Below are 19,921 nucleotides of genomic sequence, written 5' to 3'. Positions count from 1 at the left end.
CCATTTTATCCCCTGGCTAATAGCCTTTTATGGACCTAACCTCCATGAAATTATCTAGCTTCTCTTTAAACTCTGTTATAGTCCTAGCCTTCACAGCCTCCTGTGGCAAGGAGTTCCACAGGTTGACTACACGCTGTGTGAAGAAGAACTTTCTTTTATTAGTTTTAAACCTGCTACCCATTAATTTCATTTGGTGTCCTCCAGTTCTTCTATTATGGGAACTAATAAATACCTTTTCTTTATCCGCCCTCTCCACACCACTCTTGATTTTATAGACCTCTATCATATCCCTCAGTCTCCTCTTTTCTAAACTGAAAAGTCCCAGTCGCTTTAACCTCTCCTCATATGGGACCCGTTCCAAACCCCTAATCATTTTAGTTGCCCTTTTCTGAACCCTTTCCAAGGACAAAATATCTTTTTTGAGGTGAGGCTGATACAAGAGGCTGATAAGAACAATTTGCCCCTCTATAAGTATCTATTGTACTTATATTATAGTTGATATTATATTTTATTATAGAGGTGCAAATTGTTCTTATCAGCCTCTTGTAACTTGAACAATCCAATTCACTATTTTTTTTTCTTTTCTCCCGCCTTCCCTTATTTATTTTTGGATCAGGACTTTTAATCCTTCAGTCATCTGAAGAAGTGGGCTGTTTCCAGGAAAGCTCATGCCACCGTCTCCATGTTTTGTTAGTCTCTAAGGTGCTGCAGGACTATTCATTTTTTTTAAGTGTTCCCAGTTACAGCCTAGCTTGGCTACCAAACTGAAGCTTTTACATTTTTAAAAGTGCTGCTCGCTTTGTGCTGGTAGAACTGGTCCGTGCCATGTTTTCCTCCCATTGAAATGGGGCCTTTTTCTAATCTGAAAACAAAGAATAGGTGTCAGTCCGACCTTTCCGGCCCGGAGGGGAGGAGCAGCGTGGCCTCGTTCCATTTCTATTACTCAATTCAGTTTCAAACCTGGATCTCCACGCAGCGCACACTAGGGCAGGGGGCTCCAGCCGTTTTCAGCATGAGATCATTTTTTGAATTTAAATGCAATCCACGATCGACCTGAAACCCAAATCCCCTGGCCCCGCCTCCCTTGTGCGCCTTCTCTGCGGCCCTGCCCCTGCTCACTCCATCCTCCTTCCCTCCCCCGCCCTCCCTCACTTTCACCAGGCTGGGGCAGAGGGTTGGGGTGCAGGCTCTGGTCTTAGATTAAGGGATCTGGAAGGGCTCTGAGTGGAGCCTGGGGCCGGAGGAGGTTTGGATGTGGGGTGCTCAGGGCTAGGGCAGGGCCTTGGGGTGCAGGAAGTGGTTCATGACTGGGGTAAGGTTTCGGGATGTGGGCACCAGCTGGGCCCTGCTGACCTCAGGTGGCTCACCCCTGCCCTGGCCCTGGCCCTGGCCCTGGCCCTGCACCACTCCCAAAAGCAGACAGCAAACTCCCTCCCAAGCCCTGTTGTGCCCCCTCTGCTCTGTAGCTCCTGAGGGGACAGCTGCAAGGCAAAGGGCAGGAAATGCTCAGCAGGGACAGCTGAAGTGCTGGGCTTGGTAACCCCTTGGCCAAACCCGTCAGGATCACCTGTCAGAGGCTCCAAGATCGACCAGCAGATCCCGACCTCCTGGTTGGAGACCACTGGACTAGGGAATCGATGTCGTTAGAAAATATCCCTCCCCCCAACAAACCCCCAGCTGTGGCCCAGTTCTGTTGAGAGCATCTCATGGAGAGGGGAGCGGTCCCTGCAGGCCAAACTGTGACCTATGGTCACACCCTGCTGCCCACTTGGTACCGGGGGGAAGGTGGTCGTGTGGCTGGGCCACCGGCGGACGTGGGCGTTGGGGGCGCTGAGTTCGCTGGCCCGGCTCCGCCCGATGGGACAATGCGGTGGTAAAAGCACGGTGGCTGTCCGAGCGCGCCCAGCCCCGCCCCGTGACTGCCAGCCGCAGTGAGCCCTGGCTCGAATCCCAGGCTAGCAGCCCGTAAACAACGCCAGCGTGCCGCGCCGTCTGGAACGCAGCCACGGAAAGGCCACCGTCGCAGGCTTGTGGCAGGGTGGGGCTCGCCCCGTGGGCTGGAGAGCCTGGGGCTGAGGCAGCCCTCTCCCCGCCCCACCCCAGCCATCAGGGGGCTTCTACTTGTCCTCAGCAGGAGGTTGCAGTGACGCGGGAGCCGAGTGCGGTAGTGAGCCCGCCCCAGCAGAGTCCTCGGACTGGGGACTCGGAGTACGTCTCCGCTGCTCCGAAGGCCACGGCTGCGGGTCTCGGGAACCACTGGGCCCAGGCTCCAGAGAGCGTGGTGGACAGCGCAGAGCTGACAGGAACAGGAGCCGAGATCAGACGGGAGGCCCGGAGAGGGACGCCGGCAAAGAACTCCCGCCAGCGCCCCCTGCTCCTCCCAGCGGTGTAGGGGGCCGCCCAGAGGAGCTCCGCCCAGAAGTGAGAGAGCAGGGAGGGACGAAAACAGGCCCCACAATCGCAGAGCGCCCCTTCTTCCGTCCTGCTCCGCCATGGCCACTTTGGGCAGGGACAGCAGAGGCGGACGAGCCGCTCTCACGCCTTCATGGGCCTGGACCGGGCACGGATGCATGGAAAGGTGTGGAGACAAGTTCAGCCAGAACCCCCTCGGGGATGCAACCCGGCCCATTCCAGACAGGCGTGCGCCAGGGTCCCCCTGAGGCCACAAAAGGGGCAGGCTTCAGAGAGGGGGGGCGAACCATGCCAGGACAAGGAGCTGCCACGCCGAGGGTGCCAGGATGTGGATGACCTGGAAACGGTCCCACGACGAGCTACACAAATGACTGAAAATCATCCTTCGAGGGAAGTTCTAGCGGTTTAGCTTGGACAGAGAAGGTTAAGAGGTGACTGGTTTTGCTGGCGGAGAGCTCTTTAATACAGCGCACAAAGGCATAACACAATCCTGTGGCTGAAGCTACGTCAATTCTGGGTGGAAACAAGGCACATATTTGCAAGTCAGAGGGCAATTAATTAACCACTGGAAGAAATCACATAGGGACTGTGTCTAGACTGGCAAGTTTTTCTGCTTTTGCGGAAAAACTTGCCAGCTGTCTACACTGGCCGCTTGAATTTCCACAAGAACACTGACTTCCTACTGTCTGAAATCAGTGCTTCTTGCGGAAATGCTATGCTGCTCCCGTTCGGGCAAAAGCCCTCTTGTGCAAATGCTTTTGCACAAAAGGGCCAGTGTAGACAATGCGGTATTGTTTTGCGCAAAAAAGCCCTGATCACGAAAATGGCGATCGGGGCTTTCTTGCGCAAAACCGCGTCTAGATTGGCACGGACGCTTTTCCGCAAATAGCGCTTTTGCGCAAAAGCGTCCGTGCCAGTCTAGACGCTCTTTTCCGCAAATGCTTTTAACGGCAAACTTTTCCGTTAAAAGCATTTGCGGAAAATCATGCCAGTCTAGTCTTGTGGATGGGGTGAAAAGATAGCCAACCTGGGGTTAAAGACTTCAAGTGATGACGAATCTCCCACTTCCTTTGGGAAATTGGTCCTCTGGTTAGTTACTCTCACTGTTAAAAACAGTCTGTCCTCAGTGTGCTCTAGGTCAGCCCTCACATTATGGGTTAATTCAGGGTTTATTGGGCGAAACGTGATGGGGGTCAAACTAGCCGATCACCATGGTCTCTTCTGGCCTTAAAAATCCATGCCTAGGAATCTATAAAGTCAAGGAAGATGCACAGGGAGTAGCTGTGAGCAAAACAAGATTTGTTTGTTACAGTTTGTCTTCTGACAACGACACTAGTTCAGAGAGGCTGGCTCTGTTATTGGCTTTGCTCCGTGGAGGTAGATGGGGGACTAAGAGCTGGTTAAAAGGTATTTTATTTTCAGGGGGAAAAAATGTGATTTAAAAAAAGAAACCTTTCCTTTTGCAAGCAGAGAAGGATTTCAGGGTTTTCCAGGGCTGTGTGGGTGGAGTGGGGGGGGATGTCAAAAAAACAAACTCCAAAATGGTTTCAAAATAATTGGCTTTCCATTTTTAACCTGACAAGTGTGGGCAAAGCCATTTAGTCAAACAGGCAACGTTTTCTCAAAGTTTTCAAAGTTGATCAAAAGTTTTCAGGTGGCTCAAGGGATTAAAGATTTAGGCTCAACTCTTCCCTCTATTTCAGTGACACTCCAACCTCAGGGATTCCGGAGCCGAAGCAGCATCCTCATTACCCAACAGAGCGCCAGGACAGCCAGATCACGGTTTCATTTACGGCAGCACTACACAGTCATATTTAAACAGTGTGACGGGGAACGTTTAGGGTTTATAATAGGATTCCCTCCAGGGATACGTTAATAACTTAGCGCGCGTTGATGCCGTAATCGGCTAATAACATAGTAAAAGCATCCGGATGGGTTAAGAAGTAACCGACACAGGGTTTAAATGCGCTGCAAAGAGGGGCCAGGCAGCTAACGGGCTACTGGAGGCTCATGAGCCTCAGTCGGAGGCTCACAGCTCTAGTTCCTCTTCCTAAAGAGCCCCAGCAACCTCCTCCCCACGCTGCAGGTCACTAGAAAACCTTCTTCCAGGAGTTCTGACCAGCCCCGTATTTGCCCAGCTACCACAGCTCAGGATCTTTCACGTCTGTTGAGACTCTGAGGCCAGGTCTACGCTGCGGGGCAGGTCGAATTCAGATAGGCAACTCCAGCTACGTTGACACCGACAGCATTAGCCCTAGAGCAGTGAGTGGTCCTGTGGCACCTTAGGGACTAACAAAACGACCAAGATAGTGTCCTGCGCTTTCGCGGGCACAACCCCCCTTCATTCGAGTGTCTGCCTGGGCTCCACCGAGGGAGGCCAACGGGAGAGTCCCCTCACGCCTCGCAGGAGTCCCGGCACCGCTGGGGGCTCCTTGGGAGTTCGATTTAGTGCGACTTTAAATCGAACTCCGGAAGATGGACGTGCGGCAGCATCGATCTTCCGCCTCGTGAAGACGAGGCCTTACAAACGTTGCCTGGTCTCCTCACGTCTAATTACCGCTGTCTACCAGCAGGTGGCAGCCCAGTGTTTTGTTCCAATTAATGCAAGGCTGGGTGAGTTCTTTTTAATTGACTAAAAACATCAGCCTTGTGGTGTCCTGGTGACCCTTCCCAGCTCTTCTGGGTTTGCTTTCCCAAAAGGTGTCACCTAAAAAGGGGCCTCAGCCTTCCCCTGCGACAGAAACCCCCCCAGGTACGCCCGGACAGCCACACAGATTAGGGAGTTCTGCTTTTGCCAGGAGACGGCGCCACACGCGGAATGCCGGCGCTCCTGGAACGGGCCACAGAGCTGACCCAGAGTCCTTCGCACAGACATGTCTGTGCATCGTCACGCAGCTCCCGAGACTCCCACCGTGACACTGCTGCTGGAGCAGTGTGGGGCATGCCACCCACTCCGTGCGGGGGGCAGAGTGGAGGCCGGCAGAGGTGACGGCAGCTTGGGGAACGGATCCTACGAACTGGAGGGGGTTATGTTCCCTGGAAGCTGAGCGCTTGGGCAGCCGCCCAGGAGAGAGTCAAATACCGCCCAGCTGATTAGCAGAGCGCTCGCGTTTCTCCTGGTGGTGCACAGCCACGCATGCCTCGGTGCACAGAACAAAATGTGTTCTACACGGAGATGGAACAAATGCGAAGGAACCCGCTAAGAGCACAGCCCGGCGGTGCTAGCGGGACTCCGAGCCAACAGTAAAAAGAACGGAGGAGTAAAACCGGATTCCCGACTGCCCTGTATGCTGCGTGCTCATGGACTGAGAAGGGCGCTGCAGGCAGAGGAGGAAGAGCTCCGAGTCGCTGGGTCGCTGGGTGGCAGGAAGGCCTCTGCAGCGAGGCAGGACCACGGTGAGCCCAGGGAGGGGGCAGGAAGCCTCAGGGACGAAGTCCAGGGAGGCACCGTGGGAGGTGAGGGAGCAGAGTTTAGCTGCCTGCCACAGGGTCCCTGGACGGGAGCGTGGGACTGGGTCCCTCTACCAGGCACCAGCAAAAGTGGAGCCCAGTCTGGAGCCGGGCCTCCGGGGAGCCAGCTCGGGGAGGCCTCACTCTGGGGGCGGCCGGCCCTGCGGAGCCCGGGACGGAGGAGGTCTGTGGGGAATGGGCTTGGCAGGGACACTGAGCTATGTGTCCTGGGCAAAAGGGGGAGCCAAACGTGACCCAGCCGGAAGGGGACAGACTGCTGGACAAGAGGAGCCTGCTACGCGACTGACCGCCATGAGGGGGCCCCTCCTCCGCACCTCCCCTCCCCCAGGCCCTCTCCACTGGTGCAGGTGGGAATGCCTGTGCATGGGGCAAGGCAGAGGAGAATCCCCCCCCCCGCGCCTGTGAGCCCCTCCTGCAGCTCCGCCGCCGGCTGCTCCACAGCCCGGCTTTAAAGGCCAGGCCCTGCCGCCACGCCGGCCGCTGCAGAGCGGAACGAAGCCCAAGGCACGAAGCATTTTAACGAGGTGAAACATCCTGTTCAGGCTTCGGCGGCCCCAGCCGGGAGCACGTTCAAAGGCCGAGGCAAAGCTAGTGGAACAGGATGCCCAGGGCTGAACGGCGTGAGTGGGGGGGGAGGGTCTGACTGCGTGTTCCCCTGCACAGCGGGGACCCTCCTGCCACAGCCGGGGGCTGGTTAAAAGCCTAGGAAGGGGGGAACAGGGTTCCCCCAGGGGCACAAAAAGGCAGAGCCCTAGTTTTGGTGGAGTGAGGAGCTGGATCTGACGCCGACGGAGAAGCCAAAGCTACTGAACTGCTCCTTCCATCTGAGCATCGTAGGGTGACTTTTAATTGATCCAAGGCCGCTGAAGTGCATGGAAGATCGCCCATGGCTATTTCCACTCGACGCAGGGGCGATAGCTGTGGGGTAATGCAGGCCCGGCCCGGGGGCCAAGGAATTTTGGAAGGAAGTTCGAAAGCAAATATATTACCGCTCACTTGGTCCCCAGTGACGTGGGGCTGGGGGGGTTTTGGCATCTCCCACCAGACTTCTACCCTAATTGTCTGCCTGCAAAGCAGAAGGAGACTGCCTGTCACTGGCCGCGTACTGTCGTCCCTCCTCACAGGATGGTCAGAGATTTTGGCCTGCGCGGGCCGTGAAAATGCTTCCGAATCGCAGACCCCGTTAAGAGCCAGACTCTGTCCTCGGCTGGCCCGTGTCCCGTGAGCACGGAGAGGAGGAAAAAGGCCACGGTGTTCTCCGAAACCGGGCTGTTCCCTTCATGTGAAGCATTATTACACCACATACCACTCCCCTTATAAGGCAAACAAAAGACTGGTATGTATCCTGCAGACCACAGGCTGTAATAATATTCAGATGCTCCGCTCTGCTCCAGCCTCCGCTTGTCTAATGCTCTAGTTAGCGGACGAGGTCCGTGTTCTCGCAATGCTGCTGGGCTTGATGCTGCATCTCTCGTGATTCCCTTTCTCTTTGGGGCGTGACGCTACCCTCCCGGTGTAGCCCCGCTCCCGTGGCCGGGATCCTGCCGTACTTGCCGACTGCCCTTGCTGTGCTGGGACTGCTAAGAGGCCTCTCCTGGGACCAAGCTTCCTACTGTACAGTGGTTATCACCTCTCTTGCTGGGGAAACTGAGAGCGGCTTTCTTCACTTGGCAAGGTGTGACGGCGCGTTGGGGTCCCCCGTCTCCTGCACCCCCGAAATGGCACGAACAGACTCCCCCAGCCAGTAGAATGGAGGTAGTTTATTGTTCCTCCAGGATACAGCACAGCACAGATGTCATCTGGTTACAGGAACTGGGGCTAAGAGGCCTCAGTGCCCCCCTTGAGATGGGGGAGTCCCAGCCCCCCTCCCCAGCTCCTTCTCCCCTGCTTTCCAGACAGGAACTAAACTTACTGTCCTCCAGCCCTGCCCCCCAGCCAGGGCAGCATCCACCTTCCATTGTTCCTTTCCATGGGGGATGGCTGGTCAGACAGGTTGAGACACCCTTTGCATAATGACTCATCCTGTTTTGCTGGGCCGTGGTACCAACTGCAGCCAGTGGGGGTTACCCCAGAGCCAGCAGCATAGAAACCAGCCAGGTACCCCCACTACGTCACACAAGGCTCGACTCCCCTCGCCTTCCAAACTGCCATGGAAGAGCCTCTTGAAGTTTAGGGTCTCAAGTGGTGGCAAAGACATCGTTTCTGCGACGTGCTGCTGGAGGACCTGGCTGGTGGAGAACCTGGCTCGGGGAAGCCTGTTGAATACGTGGGTCGTGGGATTGCTCACGTGGCCAGAGAAACCCGCTCACTGCTTTCAGATGCCCCTCTGGTTTCAGGGGGGAATACCCCCATGTTCCAGGGCTGTGTGCTAAGGTGGCCTTTTCAGGGTATCTCCAGCAAGTGGCACAATACGGGAGCAGGTTGTAACCTGATCTAAGATAATGTTTAAATTCTAGTGACCCACCTTTAGGGTTGACAGGATCTGTGTCCCAGGATGAGGCCCAGTATTCAATTATACTATGATTGGGAACCCTGATGTGCACAGTTGCAACATTCACCCTATAGAAACTCTTGTGTATTTACAAATGTCGTTTATTAATACGGTTAGCACAGTCACACACACCCCGATTTCATAAGACCGGGAATGCGCATCCATATTGCCATACCATACACTTACATCATTCCTTCTAGAACAATCTTAGGTGTGAGCCCATCATCTTTCTCATTATCTTCCCCTTCCCCATCACCAGGGGCCATCCTTCTGGCCCTTCCAAGGACGACATCTTCTCTTCCCTCTCGCCCCGGGGCTGGGGTCCCACTTTTATACTGAGTGACACTGACGAGAACATGTTTTATGCATAGCCAATAGGGGATGTGTCTAATGCTGAAGTGTCCTTTTCCTATTGGTCAATGTATCATTGCTCTTAACTTATTATCATATACGTCAATTCGTCGCCATGGGCCTTTGTGGTCAACTATCCCGACCTGTGTCCTGATTACTCAACTCAGCCTGAACCAATTATTTGGGCCTTTTATCTAATAATACATCTGCTGAGTCTGAGGGTGTTTTTCCTGCCATCCTATGTGGGTGAGAGGTCCAGACCTACGTTCCCCTTTTTCAGTCCCAGGAAACCAGAAATAAGCTATGACCGGTATCTGGGTGCGACCATGTTTCAACCACGGAAGTCTGCAAACCTCAGTGTCTGCTGATCTTGCAAATGGCCTCTTGCAGCCTGGACAAAAGATACAAGATAATCCCACGTTACTTGACCCGGACTGTGAGCTTGTGTGTGTGCTTTTATTCAAGTACCACCCTGCCCTCTCATTGCAGACCTGGCACTCATTGGGAAGTGCATTCAGAGGCTGGACCATCTTGTTATATCCTAGAGCAGGAGCCACTGCAGTGCAGGGAACCCGACTCACCAGACAGCCGCGGGCTGGGCTGTCCTGCACCCATGCTGTTCCTATGCCTAATGGCATCTGGACGGCCACGCAACTCAGCCAGTGCATGGCGCCAACAGGCTTGTGGTTGGCTGTGTGGGGGAAGGAAGCAGCATCTGCCCACAGACAGGTACAAGCAGCAGGACCACTAATTTGGGCACTTGCTAGACTCTTATATACCAACATGTCCTGGTCCCAGCTAAGAAAGGGCATGGACCTGTACCCAGGTGGGTTAATGGCAAGGCCCCCCCCAGGAGTTGAGTGCTGCTGTGTTAGTATTAGCAGCCTTCACAAACTTGGGCGCACATAAGACCTAGGCTGCGTCTAGACTGGCACGATTTTCCGGAAATGCTTTTAACGGAAAAGTTTTCCGTTAAAAGCATTTGCGGAACAGAGTGTCTAGATTGGCAGGACGCTTTTCCGCAAAAGCACTTTTTGTGGAAAAGCGTCCGTGCCAATCTAGACGCGCTTTTCCACAAAAAAGCCCCAATTGCCATTTTCGCCATCGGGGCTTTTTTGCGGAAAACAAATCTGAGCTGTCTACACTGGCCCTTTTGCACAAAAGTTTTGCGCAAAAGGACTTTTGCCCGAAGGGGAGCAGCATAGTATTTCCGAAAGAACACTGACAATCTTACATGAGATCGTCAGTGCTTGTGCGGAAATTCAAGCGGCCAGTGTAGACAGCTGGCAAGTTTTTCCGGAAAAGCGGCTGATTTTCCGGAAAAAGTGGCCAGTCTAGACACAGCCCTAGTGTATTACACCTGAGCCCAGACATCAGTCCAGCTAACACAAAGGGCCTACAGGGATGCTGAGAGCAGCTTGCAGAAGATTTCTTGCATTACAGCTTCTAACTATCACCGAATTAATCTAAATGAACACAAACATATTATTAGCATGCTAGGAACAGTGGCGGCCCGCCCATAGGTGCGAGCTAGGTGGTCGCCTAGGGCGCCAAGATAAACAGCCGTTGCGGGGTTTGGAGGCGGGGGCGCCGATCGCGCACTGATTGCGTGTTTCACCTAAGGCGCCAGTTGCCGGCAGCTTGTCTAGGGCCGCTCCTGGATAGGAAAGTCACTCGATAGGCTACAAGGTGCTGCTAGTGAACAGTGCTGTAGCTATGTCGGTGCCAGGCATTGCGAGGCGGGAGAGAGAATCTCTTTGGTTGGACCAAGTGGTGTTGGTGAAGGAGACAAGCGTTGGAGGTGCACAGAGCTCTTCTCTAGATTGAAAGCTTGTCTCTGTCACCAGCAGCACCTGGTCTGGGGTGAGAGGGGCCTTAGTGGGCACTTGCGGGGAGGGGCCACAGCAGCAAGGTGGCCCGGGCCTAGGGAGCAGTGTGGAGTTGAAAACTGTGCGGGAATATTTACTGGAACCAGCCTGATGTTAGGACCCGCAGAGGCTGAGCAGCTGAAGTGCTTATTCTGCTTTCCTTGGGTTTGGTAACCAGCGTTGACCTGCGGGATTATTCTGAGACAGACTGATGTACCGTGGCACTCCCGAGCCCCACGATGGTCCCCTTGACGCTGTCTTCAAGACACCTAAAGGGGTCCCCCAGCAGATCTTTCCCCAAACCCTGCCCACCACACAGTCTCAGGGAAATGCTGGTGTCAACAACAGGCACAAGTTGCAAACTATTCCTGTTGAGCCAAGATGGAACAAAGAGCTGAACCTGAGGCACCAGAGAAATCAAAGCTGCCCAAGATGCAATAAAACAGCCCAGAAGGAACTAAAACAGGATTTGTAAGTTTCTCGGAAAGAGCAGAGAAATGGCCTGAAGGCAGAAAGCAAATCTTCGAATTCTAACTATTCTACACCTGGTGCAGGCTGGAGTCAGGCCAGCACATGGAACTGAAACTGCTTCAGTGGCTCTGATGGGTGATCTGTTTGAAGAGAGGCATAGCTGATGCATGGGGGGGTCGTGTGCCCCCCTTTTACTTGCCAGAGTTGGGTACACTCACTCTGCCCCCCTGTCTCACAGGCATGGGTCGCCCCTGAAGAGAGGGCGGACCTCCATTCTCATTTTCCTGAGCCTCTCGCTAGTATTTCACACTGTTGATCACAAGATACTGTTTAAGAGAGGCAGCAGGTCCTTCCTTCCTCGAGAATGCCCCATTGAGCAAACGGTGATGGGGAAAAGCTTTCATTTCGGAGGTTCCCCAATGATCTCTCTCCAGTCCTTGTCAGTATCTACATGGCGGAGTGGGGCCAGGTTGCAATGCAGGACTGTACAGCGCGTCACAGGAAGCACAACGCACAGTCTGGAGCAGGGGACAGCCCAGGTCTCCAGTTGCGCTGGACTCTACCCATCAGACCTCAAGGCAGAGCGTCACACGGGGCCGGGCTTTGCGGGTTTCAGGTCATCTATTGCCAGCAGGCTGCTAGGTGGAGGGTTGAAATGTGACTTCCCAAGAACCTTGTGTGTCTGGATCCAAGACCCTGGGGGTGAGGACCTAGGAAAGAAACCAACAGCCCTACTAACCAAGAGACTCCTCTGAATGATCTTCTCTCCAGGGATGAGAGAACAAACATGCGCCACATGGTAGTCATCTTGCTTCACGTACGGTGGGCAGAGACAACGGTGAGGACTGTGGTGTGAGAACCGACATAGAACGGACGTGCAGGGGACAGAGCTCTTAGGAGGAAGGTGGGTACAAGTGTTTCAAGAACTGGATGTGCCAACCATGTCATGGAAGCCATAGGTAGAGCAGGACTTGCCAGCAGACGTGCCCAAGAAAGGAAGAGGCAAAGTTGACCTAAGGCAAGTGGAAACCCCTGGGCTTGGCACTACCATCTCAGCCCGTGGTCAGTTTCTCATATAGAGTGTCACGGGATGGGTAGCCTGTCCAGGCAGAGCGCCTCACCCTGTAATCTAGCCTCTCTTGGCCAGGCGTTATAGCTCAGCGGCATAGTCTGTAGTGCCCTCAATCCGTAAGGCCCGGCGGCCTGGTCTCTAGCAGCCCCTGCTAGTGGGGTTGTAGAGCACAGTGGCCCAGTCTATAGCACCCCAGACAGCGGGGCAGTAAGGCCTAGTGGCCCAGTCTATCGCACCCCTGTCTGTGGGCGGTACGACCTCCCGCCCCCTTCTGGCCGGTCGGTTGGTTCTCTCCCACTTCTCCCAATTTTCCCCGGCCAGCCCCGCTGCACCTGCCGCCAGCCTTGTTTCCCGCGGCCAGTTCTCCCCTCCTCTCCCAATCTCCCCCGGCCAGCCCTGCTGTACCCAACCCCCGCCCCCACTGCCAGCTCTACCTCCCGCTGGCCAGTTCCTCCTCCCGATCTTCCCTGGCCAGCCCCGCTGCACCCCCCGCCAGCACTGCTTCCGGCGGCCAGTTCTCCCCTCCTCCTCCTGAGCTCCCCTGCCAGCCCTGCTCCTGCTGGCCACCCCTCCTTTCCCCCGATCTCCTCCAGCCAGTCCCGCTCCGCCCAACCCCCTTCCTGCACCGACCAGCTCAGCTTCCCGTTGGCCTCCCTCCCCACCCATCTCCCTCGGCCAGCCCCCACCACCTCCCTCAGCCAGCTCTGCTTCCTGGCCTCCCCCTTCCTCCCGGCCGGTCCCCCCCCCATAAAGTGTGTCCAGTATTTTTTTAAGACTATGTGGTAACCCTATAATGTCTCCAAAGTCTGCGTTTTAATTTAATCACATGATACGCTCTTTTATTTTTAAAGTATGGATTGCTGTATTATGCAATAAGCGCTGAATTGCACATGGAAAAAACAAACTAAGAAGTACAATGTCCCATACTTAAGTTTGTATTTTTTAAGTAAAGTTTAGTTAATTAAAAAAAAACATGTTTAGTTACGTTTTAGTTTCCTTTGTTTGTTTGATGAATATAAAAAAATGTCCTTTATGACTGAGTATTCAATAAATGTTTGCCTTTAAAAAAAATAAAAAATAAAATTCCCTGGGTGCACACCCTAATGAAATGTTTTGCGCGTGCCTATGGTTCTCCTCGCTTTGCATAGCCAGCAGACAGGACTGCCTCAGTCGCACTATGGTGCCATTTTCAAGCTTTTCTACCCATCCATAAGGACTCACACTTGTTATTTTCAAAGCTGAAAGCTGGAATTGTGGTGTGACCGTATGACTCCAAGAATGGAGCCCCTGGGAAGAGATAAAGGCACTGGAGCAGGAAGGGAGGTTGGGATGCCAGGAGGAACGACAGAGAGGAGTATTAAGAAGTGCATCGTGTGGTGGGGGGGTGAGGGGGGTGTCTGGGCTAATGGGGGCAGGGTTAGGCCAGGCCCTAGGGCAAGGCGAGGAAGGCAGATGCCTTGGGCCCCATGCCTTCAGGGTGCTGTGTTGCGGCGTATCCACCGGCCAGGCCCGGGCCCGTTCCCAGCGTCCTCCCTTGGGCCCCGCAATCCCTTTGGCCAGGCCTGGGTGACCAGGGAGCAAGTGAAAGCTGGGGAGGGTGGGGACCCCGAGACGGGCGTCCTTGTCCAAGGGTGGCCGGGGGGCCCTGAGGGGGAGGCAGAGGGTGCTGGGACCAGTGGGCAGGAGAACAGGGCTGGGACATGGGCCACCTGCACCATGGGGGGGGGGACAAAGTGATGGAGGATGGGGCGGGGCCAAGAGGTGATAGAAGGGGCGGAGCCTGTGAGCACGGGGGAGGGCGTGGCTCGCGCGCATGCCCCAGGCGCGGGGGCGCATGCGCGGTCGGTCGGGCGCGCGCGCGGCGGTTGGCGGCGCGGCGCTCGAGCCCGGCCCGGGGGCGGGGCCTGCGGCGGGCGCAGCGAGCGGCCCGGCGGGAGCGCGGGCATGAGCGGCGGGGCGGGCCGCGGCGTGTGAGGGGCCGGGCGGGGCCGCTCCCGGGCGCCATGGGGCCGGGCAGTCGGGGCGCGGGGCCAGAGGCGGGGCGGCCCCGGGGCGGGGGTCGCGCTCTGCCCGGCGGCCCTGCGGCCCCGCGCCGCCATCGCCTGCCGCCCCTGCTGCTGCTGCTGCTGGCCGGGGCCCCGCTCGGCCTGGGCTCCCCCGCCGGCCCCGGCCTCAGCCTCTACCTGAGCGAGGAGGAGGTGCGCCGCCTGATCGGTGCGTGCGGGCGGGGGGCGGCTCTGGGGCGTGGGGGGGGGCGACCCCCGGGGGCTCTGGGGCGTGGGGGGGGGCGACCCCCCCCCGGGGGCTCTGGGGCGGGGGAGGGATGTGGGGGGGGGGCGACCCCCCCCGGGGGCTCTGGGGCAGTGGGGGGCGAGCCCCGAGGGCCCCGGCTCTGGGGAGAGATGGGGGGCGCTCCCAGGGGCCCCGGCTATAGGCGAGGGTGCGGGGAGGGGGTGGGGGGCGCTCCCAGGGGCCCCGGCTATAGGCGAGGGTGCGGGGAGGGGGTGGGGGGCGCTCCCAGGGGCCCCGGCTATAGGCGAGGGTGCGGGGAGGGGGTGGGGGGCGCTCCCAGGGGCCCCGGCTATAGGCGAGGGTGCGGGGAGGGGGTGGGGGGCGCTCCCAGGGGCCCCGGCTATAGGCGAGGGTGCGGGGAGGGGGTGGGGGGCGCTCCCAGGGGCCCCGGCTATAGGCGAGGGTGCGGGGAGCGCTCCCAGGGGCCCCAGCTGTGGGCGGGGGCGTGGGGGGCCCCGGTTTTGGGGGTAGGATATGGAGAGCACCGTCTCGGTGCTGTCGCGGGGCCCTTGCAGTGGGGGAAGGTCCCCCCCGATCCAGCTGGGCGGGGTGTGATGTGGCTGGAGCGGGGTAAGCCGCCCAGCGACTGGAGGGCCATGGCTTAATTAGTGGGATGAGTGGCGTTCAGAGGGCACTGAGGAGACCTGACAGTAATTGGGAAAGTGTGTGAAAGGAATCTCCATTTCCAGGCGGTTTCATAATCACTACGCAAACACGCCGGAGGATTTGTGCACATGATACAACTCCTTCTCCTCTGAAGGGGGTATCAAAATATTTTGCCACTTTTTTATGCTTGCGTTCCTCCATGTGAGGCAGAGGTTTGGTTTTAGTAAATAAGGACTCCTCTTACATTTTGGCATGTTGGATCTTGGTTCGATTTTTATGGTTGGAGCCTCACAAAAGAAATGTATAAGCATCTAGATTGGTTTGGTGTTTTAGAGGTGGCCTGTGTGTGACTTAGTGGAAATAGAACTTCTTACAGTGCAGGCTTTAAACATTATTTGCATAAAGCACATAAAACAGAAATGGTTCCAACTAGTCCTGCACTGGGAGTACATAGCTGGAGCTGTTGGGTCTTGGGGACGAATAGCTTTATAAACATTTTCCCCTGCGGCTTGCTGTGCCAATTAGTTTTTTGTTGTCTTAACATTTTTACATTGGTTGTACTTATTACCGAATAGCTACTTTATTAAATATGTAGGATTAAAAGGGTCAGATGACTTGCATATTTTATTTTGACAGCCTCCTTTTATAGCTTTTCTTGTTTACAAGCTGTACTTGTAAACAGGAGACTAGTATTTGAAACGTGTATTACAAACCTCCTCAAAATGACACAAACTAAAGAACATAATTTACTCCCCGCCCCATTGAAACTACATGTGGGTGTGCTCCTTAAATAAATCAGACCTGAAAATGTATCTTCTATGGCTGCTGTTTGTCAGTATGGCTAGGTAGTTAATTACTCAAGACAATAGCACTAGCTGTTTTGCTTATATAACTTATATGATGAATCCAAAATATCTGAACTGCTTCAGAGACACTATATTTTGGTGTAATTGTGAATCAACAAACCTTGAGATTTGCTGACAGCTCTCTGGTAGTTTCCTCTAGTTCCAGAATGTTTGTTTTATGTGTTTACAGTATTGCTTCTCTGCCTGTTCAAGGCTAAGACCATGTGTAAACAGTTTGGTGTTTTAAGGAAGGTTATGTGATCAAATTATTTCTCTTGATGCTACTTACTTCTAAAATGAAATTATGGCATGCATAGCTGAGATTTTGGCTAAGGTAAAGCATGTAATATAGACATACCTAAACCTGGCACTCTAATGCTTTGTCTTACACTGGCACTTTCATTGTTAAAATTTTTGTTACTTGTGGTTGTGAAAAAAACCACCTAATTAACAAAAGTTTTAATAATGAAAAGTGCTGGTGTGGACTGTGCTTTTGTGAGTAGTGGGAGCTGTGCTCCCAGCAAGGAAGCTACTGTTCCTTCTTGGAGTTGGTTTTATTTTGTCACTCTCTCAGCGACAGAGTGGCTATGCTGCATGCCCTGTGAAAGTATAGGTGTAGTAGCACAGCCGGGCTATTGTAAGGAACACAGTGTAGACATAGCCTTAGTCATATGTAGGACCCTACCAAATTCAGCCATGAAAATGTAGCAGATGGTGTACTTTTACCCTATACCATACAGATTTCATGAGGGAGACAGCATTTTTCAGATTGGGGTTCTGACCCAAAAGGGAGTTGCAGGGGGATCCCAAGGCTATTTTAGGAGGGTCACAGTATTACCACCATTAGATCTGCACTGCCATCAGAGCTGGGCAACTGGAGAGGTGTGGTTGTAGTGTTGGCCAACTTCCCAGGTTAGAAGGCAGCATCTCATCACCAGCATTGCAGCAGTAAAGATGGTAGTACCATTGTAGATGTTAAAAATTGTGCAATAGGGTAACCTTGTATCTGCTGAAAATCTCAGTGGTTACCCAGTTACCTGAGCTGTGGGCTATACAGAGCCTGTAGCGAAGCCTCCCCAGGAATGGAGCCAGGCAGCCCTTGCCCACCCGCCTCTGCTCCCAGGGAGGAGGCTTGGTTGCTGCAGGGAAGCCTCTCCCCCCCCCCCCCTCCCCAGGAGCAGAGCTGGCAGCCCTCACTCACCCAGCTCCCAGGGGGAAAGCTTCACTGAGTGTAACTGACTCCATTAACTTATAGCGTCCACGTAACGGTTAAATGATTAGTCGTTTACACTCGAATCTCTGAATATCATACCCATGTCGCCCTTCTGTACTTTTGCTTTCAGAGCCTGGCAGCTGGACAGTGAAGACTGCTAAGGGCCTAGCTCTGCAGAAAGCATTGTAGAGGTAAAAGTGGCAATACCATGCCATCCTCATGTCTGCCCTGCTGCTGGCAGTGGCTCTTCCTTCAGAACTGGGTTCCTGGCCAACAGTCCCTGCTCTCCAGCTGCCTAGTTTTGAAGGCAGAGCCACTGCCAGTAGCTATGCAGAAGAATGGGTAGCAATACTTCAACCCTCACACAACTCCTTCCTTCTTGGCTCAGGAACCCTGCAATTTTACAACACCATGAACTTTGAGATTTAACTATCTGAAATAATGAAATGTATCATTTAAAAAACACATGGAATTGACCAAAAAGGACTGTGAATTTGGTAGGGCAGGCCCTAAGCATATCTTTCCTACAGAAGACTATTGGAAGGAACAGATTTGTTTTTAAAAATGTGAACAAAATTAATGACCGTTCTTAGATCTTCAGTTCTGTAGTGCCTGAATTGGTATATCAAGCAACATTTATAGTTAAAATAAGATATTTGTTTTTACATGACTAATAGCATGCATACACTTGGGGGAAAAACACTCCAATTTCCTTTCATTTCTGTAATTATCTGCATGGAAAAAATATTTTGTAATTGTTAGAATTCAGTGTAGCTAGAAAAGTGAATTTATTTGCTAGGGTAAATAGCCATATATTGCTGGATTGATGGTTCTGCCATTTTAACCAAGGAAAGCTGGCTTATTTTACCGTTAGTTTCTAAAATCTGTTGCAGAGTGACGCTCTTGCTGTCAACAGGTTTGTTTCTCCTGGTAACTTGAAGGACTGCGGGGGGGAATGTTATTAGCTTCAGATACAATACATGTATCTTACAGACTACATTTCATCAATTGCAAAGGGTTTTTTTCTTTCAAAGGAAAGCTAGTATGGTTTCCCAATTTAAGATGTGGAAGAAGTGAGGCATTAGTGACTTACCCAGGGTCACTGTGTGTGTGTGTCTCGCTCTGATTTTATGGTACATGGGGGCAAATAGTATCCCCATTTGCTTGATCAGTTTTCATTTTATAACTTGGCCAAACTTTAACTGTTTTGGTTGAAATTTTCCATGACAGGTGTCTGGTTTAGCCTGACCTGTTTTCTAAAACTTCAGCAGAAGTGGGTTGGCCATTTCCAGGAACAAGGGCAGGGGAAATTCTGTTTGGCTCATTTTAAAAAAAATTCTGGTGACCTTTGATCTTGAGAGCCTTATGTGTTGGATTATGGACTTTAAATTGTAGGGTAGGGTGACCTTTGTGTCATGATATGTAAAAAGCATCCCAATGAAAATCTCCCAACTTAGCCAAGTTGTAAAAACCTTTGAAAAATCCCAGTTTCTACATGTGTAGTAGAGACTTAAGTAGCTAAATTCCCTGAAGATTCTGTCCATGCAGTGAATGCTCCAGAGAGAGATTGGATGAAGGGAGAAATGACATGGGCTAGGCAAGAAGATGGAGTTTTATCACCCTTTTATACAGCTGGAAAACAGATATAGAGTGATTAGAGCACAAAGAAGCCTGGTTTTTTTTCCAGAATACTTAGCCTTATCTAAGGGTGTGAGTGGTTAACTGGTAAGGGCAGAAGGGGTTGCCTGCCCACCATGGGCAGGGGGCTGCTTCAGCCATGCAAGGCCCACTGCAGACAGGGGCTCCTCTCACCGGCCAGCTGGAGCTGCCCCGTCTGTGGTGGGTCTGGTCCAGGTGGCGTGCCGGAGGCAGGAGGTGCTCTAACCAGGCGGCCAGAGCAGTCCTGTCCACAGTAGGCCCAACCTGCTTCCCTCTCCTCACTGCAGGCAGGGTCTGCTTTAACCAGTCCTCTGAAGCAGCTCTTGTTTATGGTGGGGGGGATTGCTCCAGCCTTGCCCACCTCTTCCCAATACCTCTTTAATCAGTTAACCAATTAAATGGGATTTTACATCCCTAGTTTAACCCCCTTTTATATGGGATTTTATATCCCTATTATATAATAGTTTATATGTTCAACATAGAGCTCCCAGTGACTTCCGTTGTAGCTGAGTGTTCTTGGCATTTCTGCAGATCAGTTGCAATGTCTGAAATCAAAACTCTTAAAAAATGAGGAATGCCCAGTTAATAGACACCCATTGAAAGTATTGATGAAGTAACTTGCCTAGCATATAGGAACTCAGTGTCAGGAATGGAATCCAAATCCCCAGCGCAGCATTTAATTGTATTAACCACCAAACCATCCTTTCTTTTCATACAGTGCCTTGCCTCATTCACTCCGCACCTTTCAATTTCTGCAGCAAAAAACCCAGGCTCCTGCAGATTAGGGATGTAATAGTGTAGTCAATTAACCAATATGCAAAAGCTTATCAGTTAATGCTGTAGACTACACACATTTCTCTCCTCTCTCTTCTTCCCTCCCCTCCCCCCCGCCAGTAAATTATTTAGCAGACTGGCCAGCAGTCCGGCTCAGTCCCAGGTTGCGCTGGGTCCAGGACCTACCCCCACTGCGGCTCCGCATAAAGCGTATTAGGAGCTGGTCAGGCAGGCATCCGGCTCCCTGCAGACAGGGGCTACTGCTACCCCGCGCTGCTCTCTTTATCAGAAGCAACAGCACTGGGCAACAAGCAGCTGGTCTACAAGGGGAGCTGGTTTTTAAACTGGCTCCCCTCATGCACTAGCTCCTGCCTGGCACCTCACGCTGTTACTGGT

The 19,921-nt window shown here is 53.4% G+C and overlaps 1 protein-coding gene and 1 long non-coding RNA gene across 3 annotated transcripts in view; both read left to right on the top strand.

Moving 5' to 3' along the window:
• The window catches only part of LOC142830717 (uncharacterized), a 37,645-nt gene extending 24,428 nt beyond the window's left edge, over positions 1 to 13,217 (top strand). Inside the window, exon 3 of the long non-coding RNA XR_012906162.1 lies at positions 11,836 to 13,217. This is a non-coding gene — a long non-coding RNA (uncharacterized LOC142830717). The remainder of the gene's footprint in view (positions 1 to 11,835) is intronic.
• An 832-nt stretch (positions 13,218 to 14,049) lies between these two features.
• Positions 14,050 to 19,921, top strand: part of RYK (receptor like tyrosine kinase) — a 49,732-nt gene continuing 43,860 nt past the window's right edge. For both annotated transcript variants that reach the window (XM_075937221.1, XM_075937220.1), the window contains exon 1: positions 14,050 to 14,350. In XM_075937221.1, the coding sequence (XP_075793336.1) occupies positions 14,140 to 14,350 (211 nt within the window). In that variant the 5' untranslated portion in view covers positions 14,050 to 14,139. The remainder of the gene's footprint in view (positions 14,351 to 19,921) is intronic.

Source organism: Pelodiscus sinensis, chromosome 10, assembly GCF_049634645.1.
Source record: "Pelodiscus sinensis isolate JC-2024 chromosome 10, ASM4963464v1, whole genome shotgun sequence".
Lineage (NCBI taxonomy): Eukaryota > Metazoa > Chordata > Testudines > Trionychidae > Pelodiscus > Pelodiscus sinensis.
This window is presented reverse-complemented; position numbering and strand designations above follow the sequence as displayed.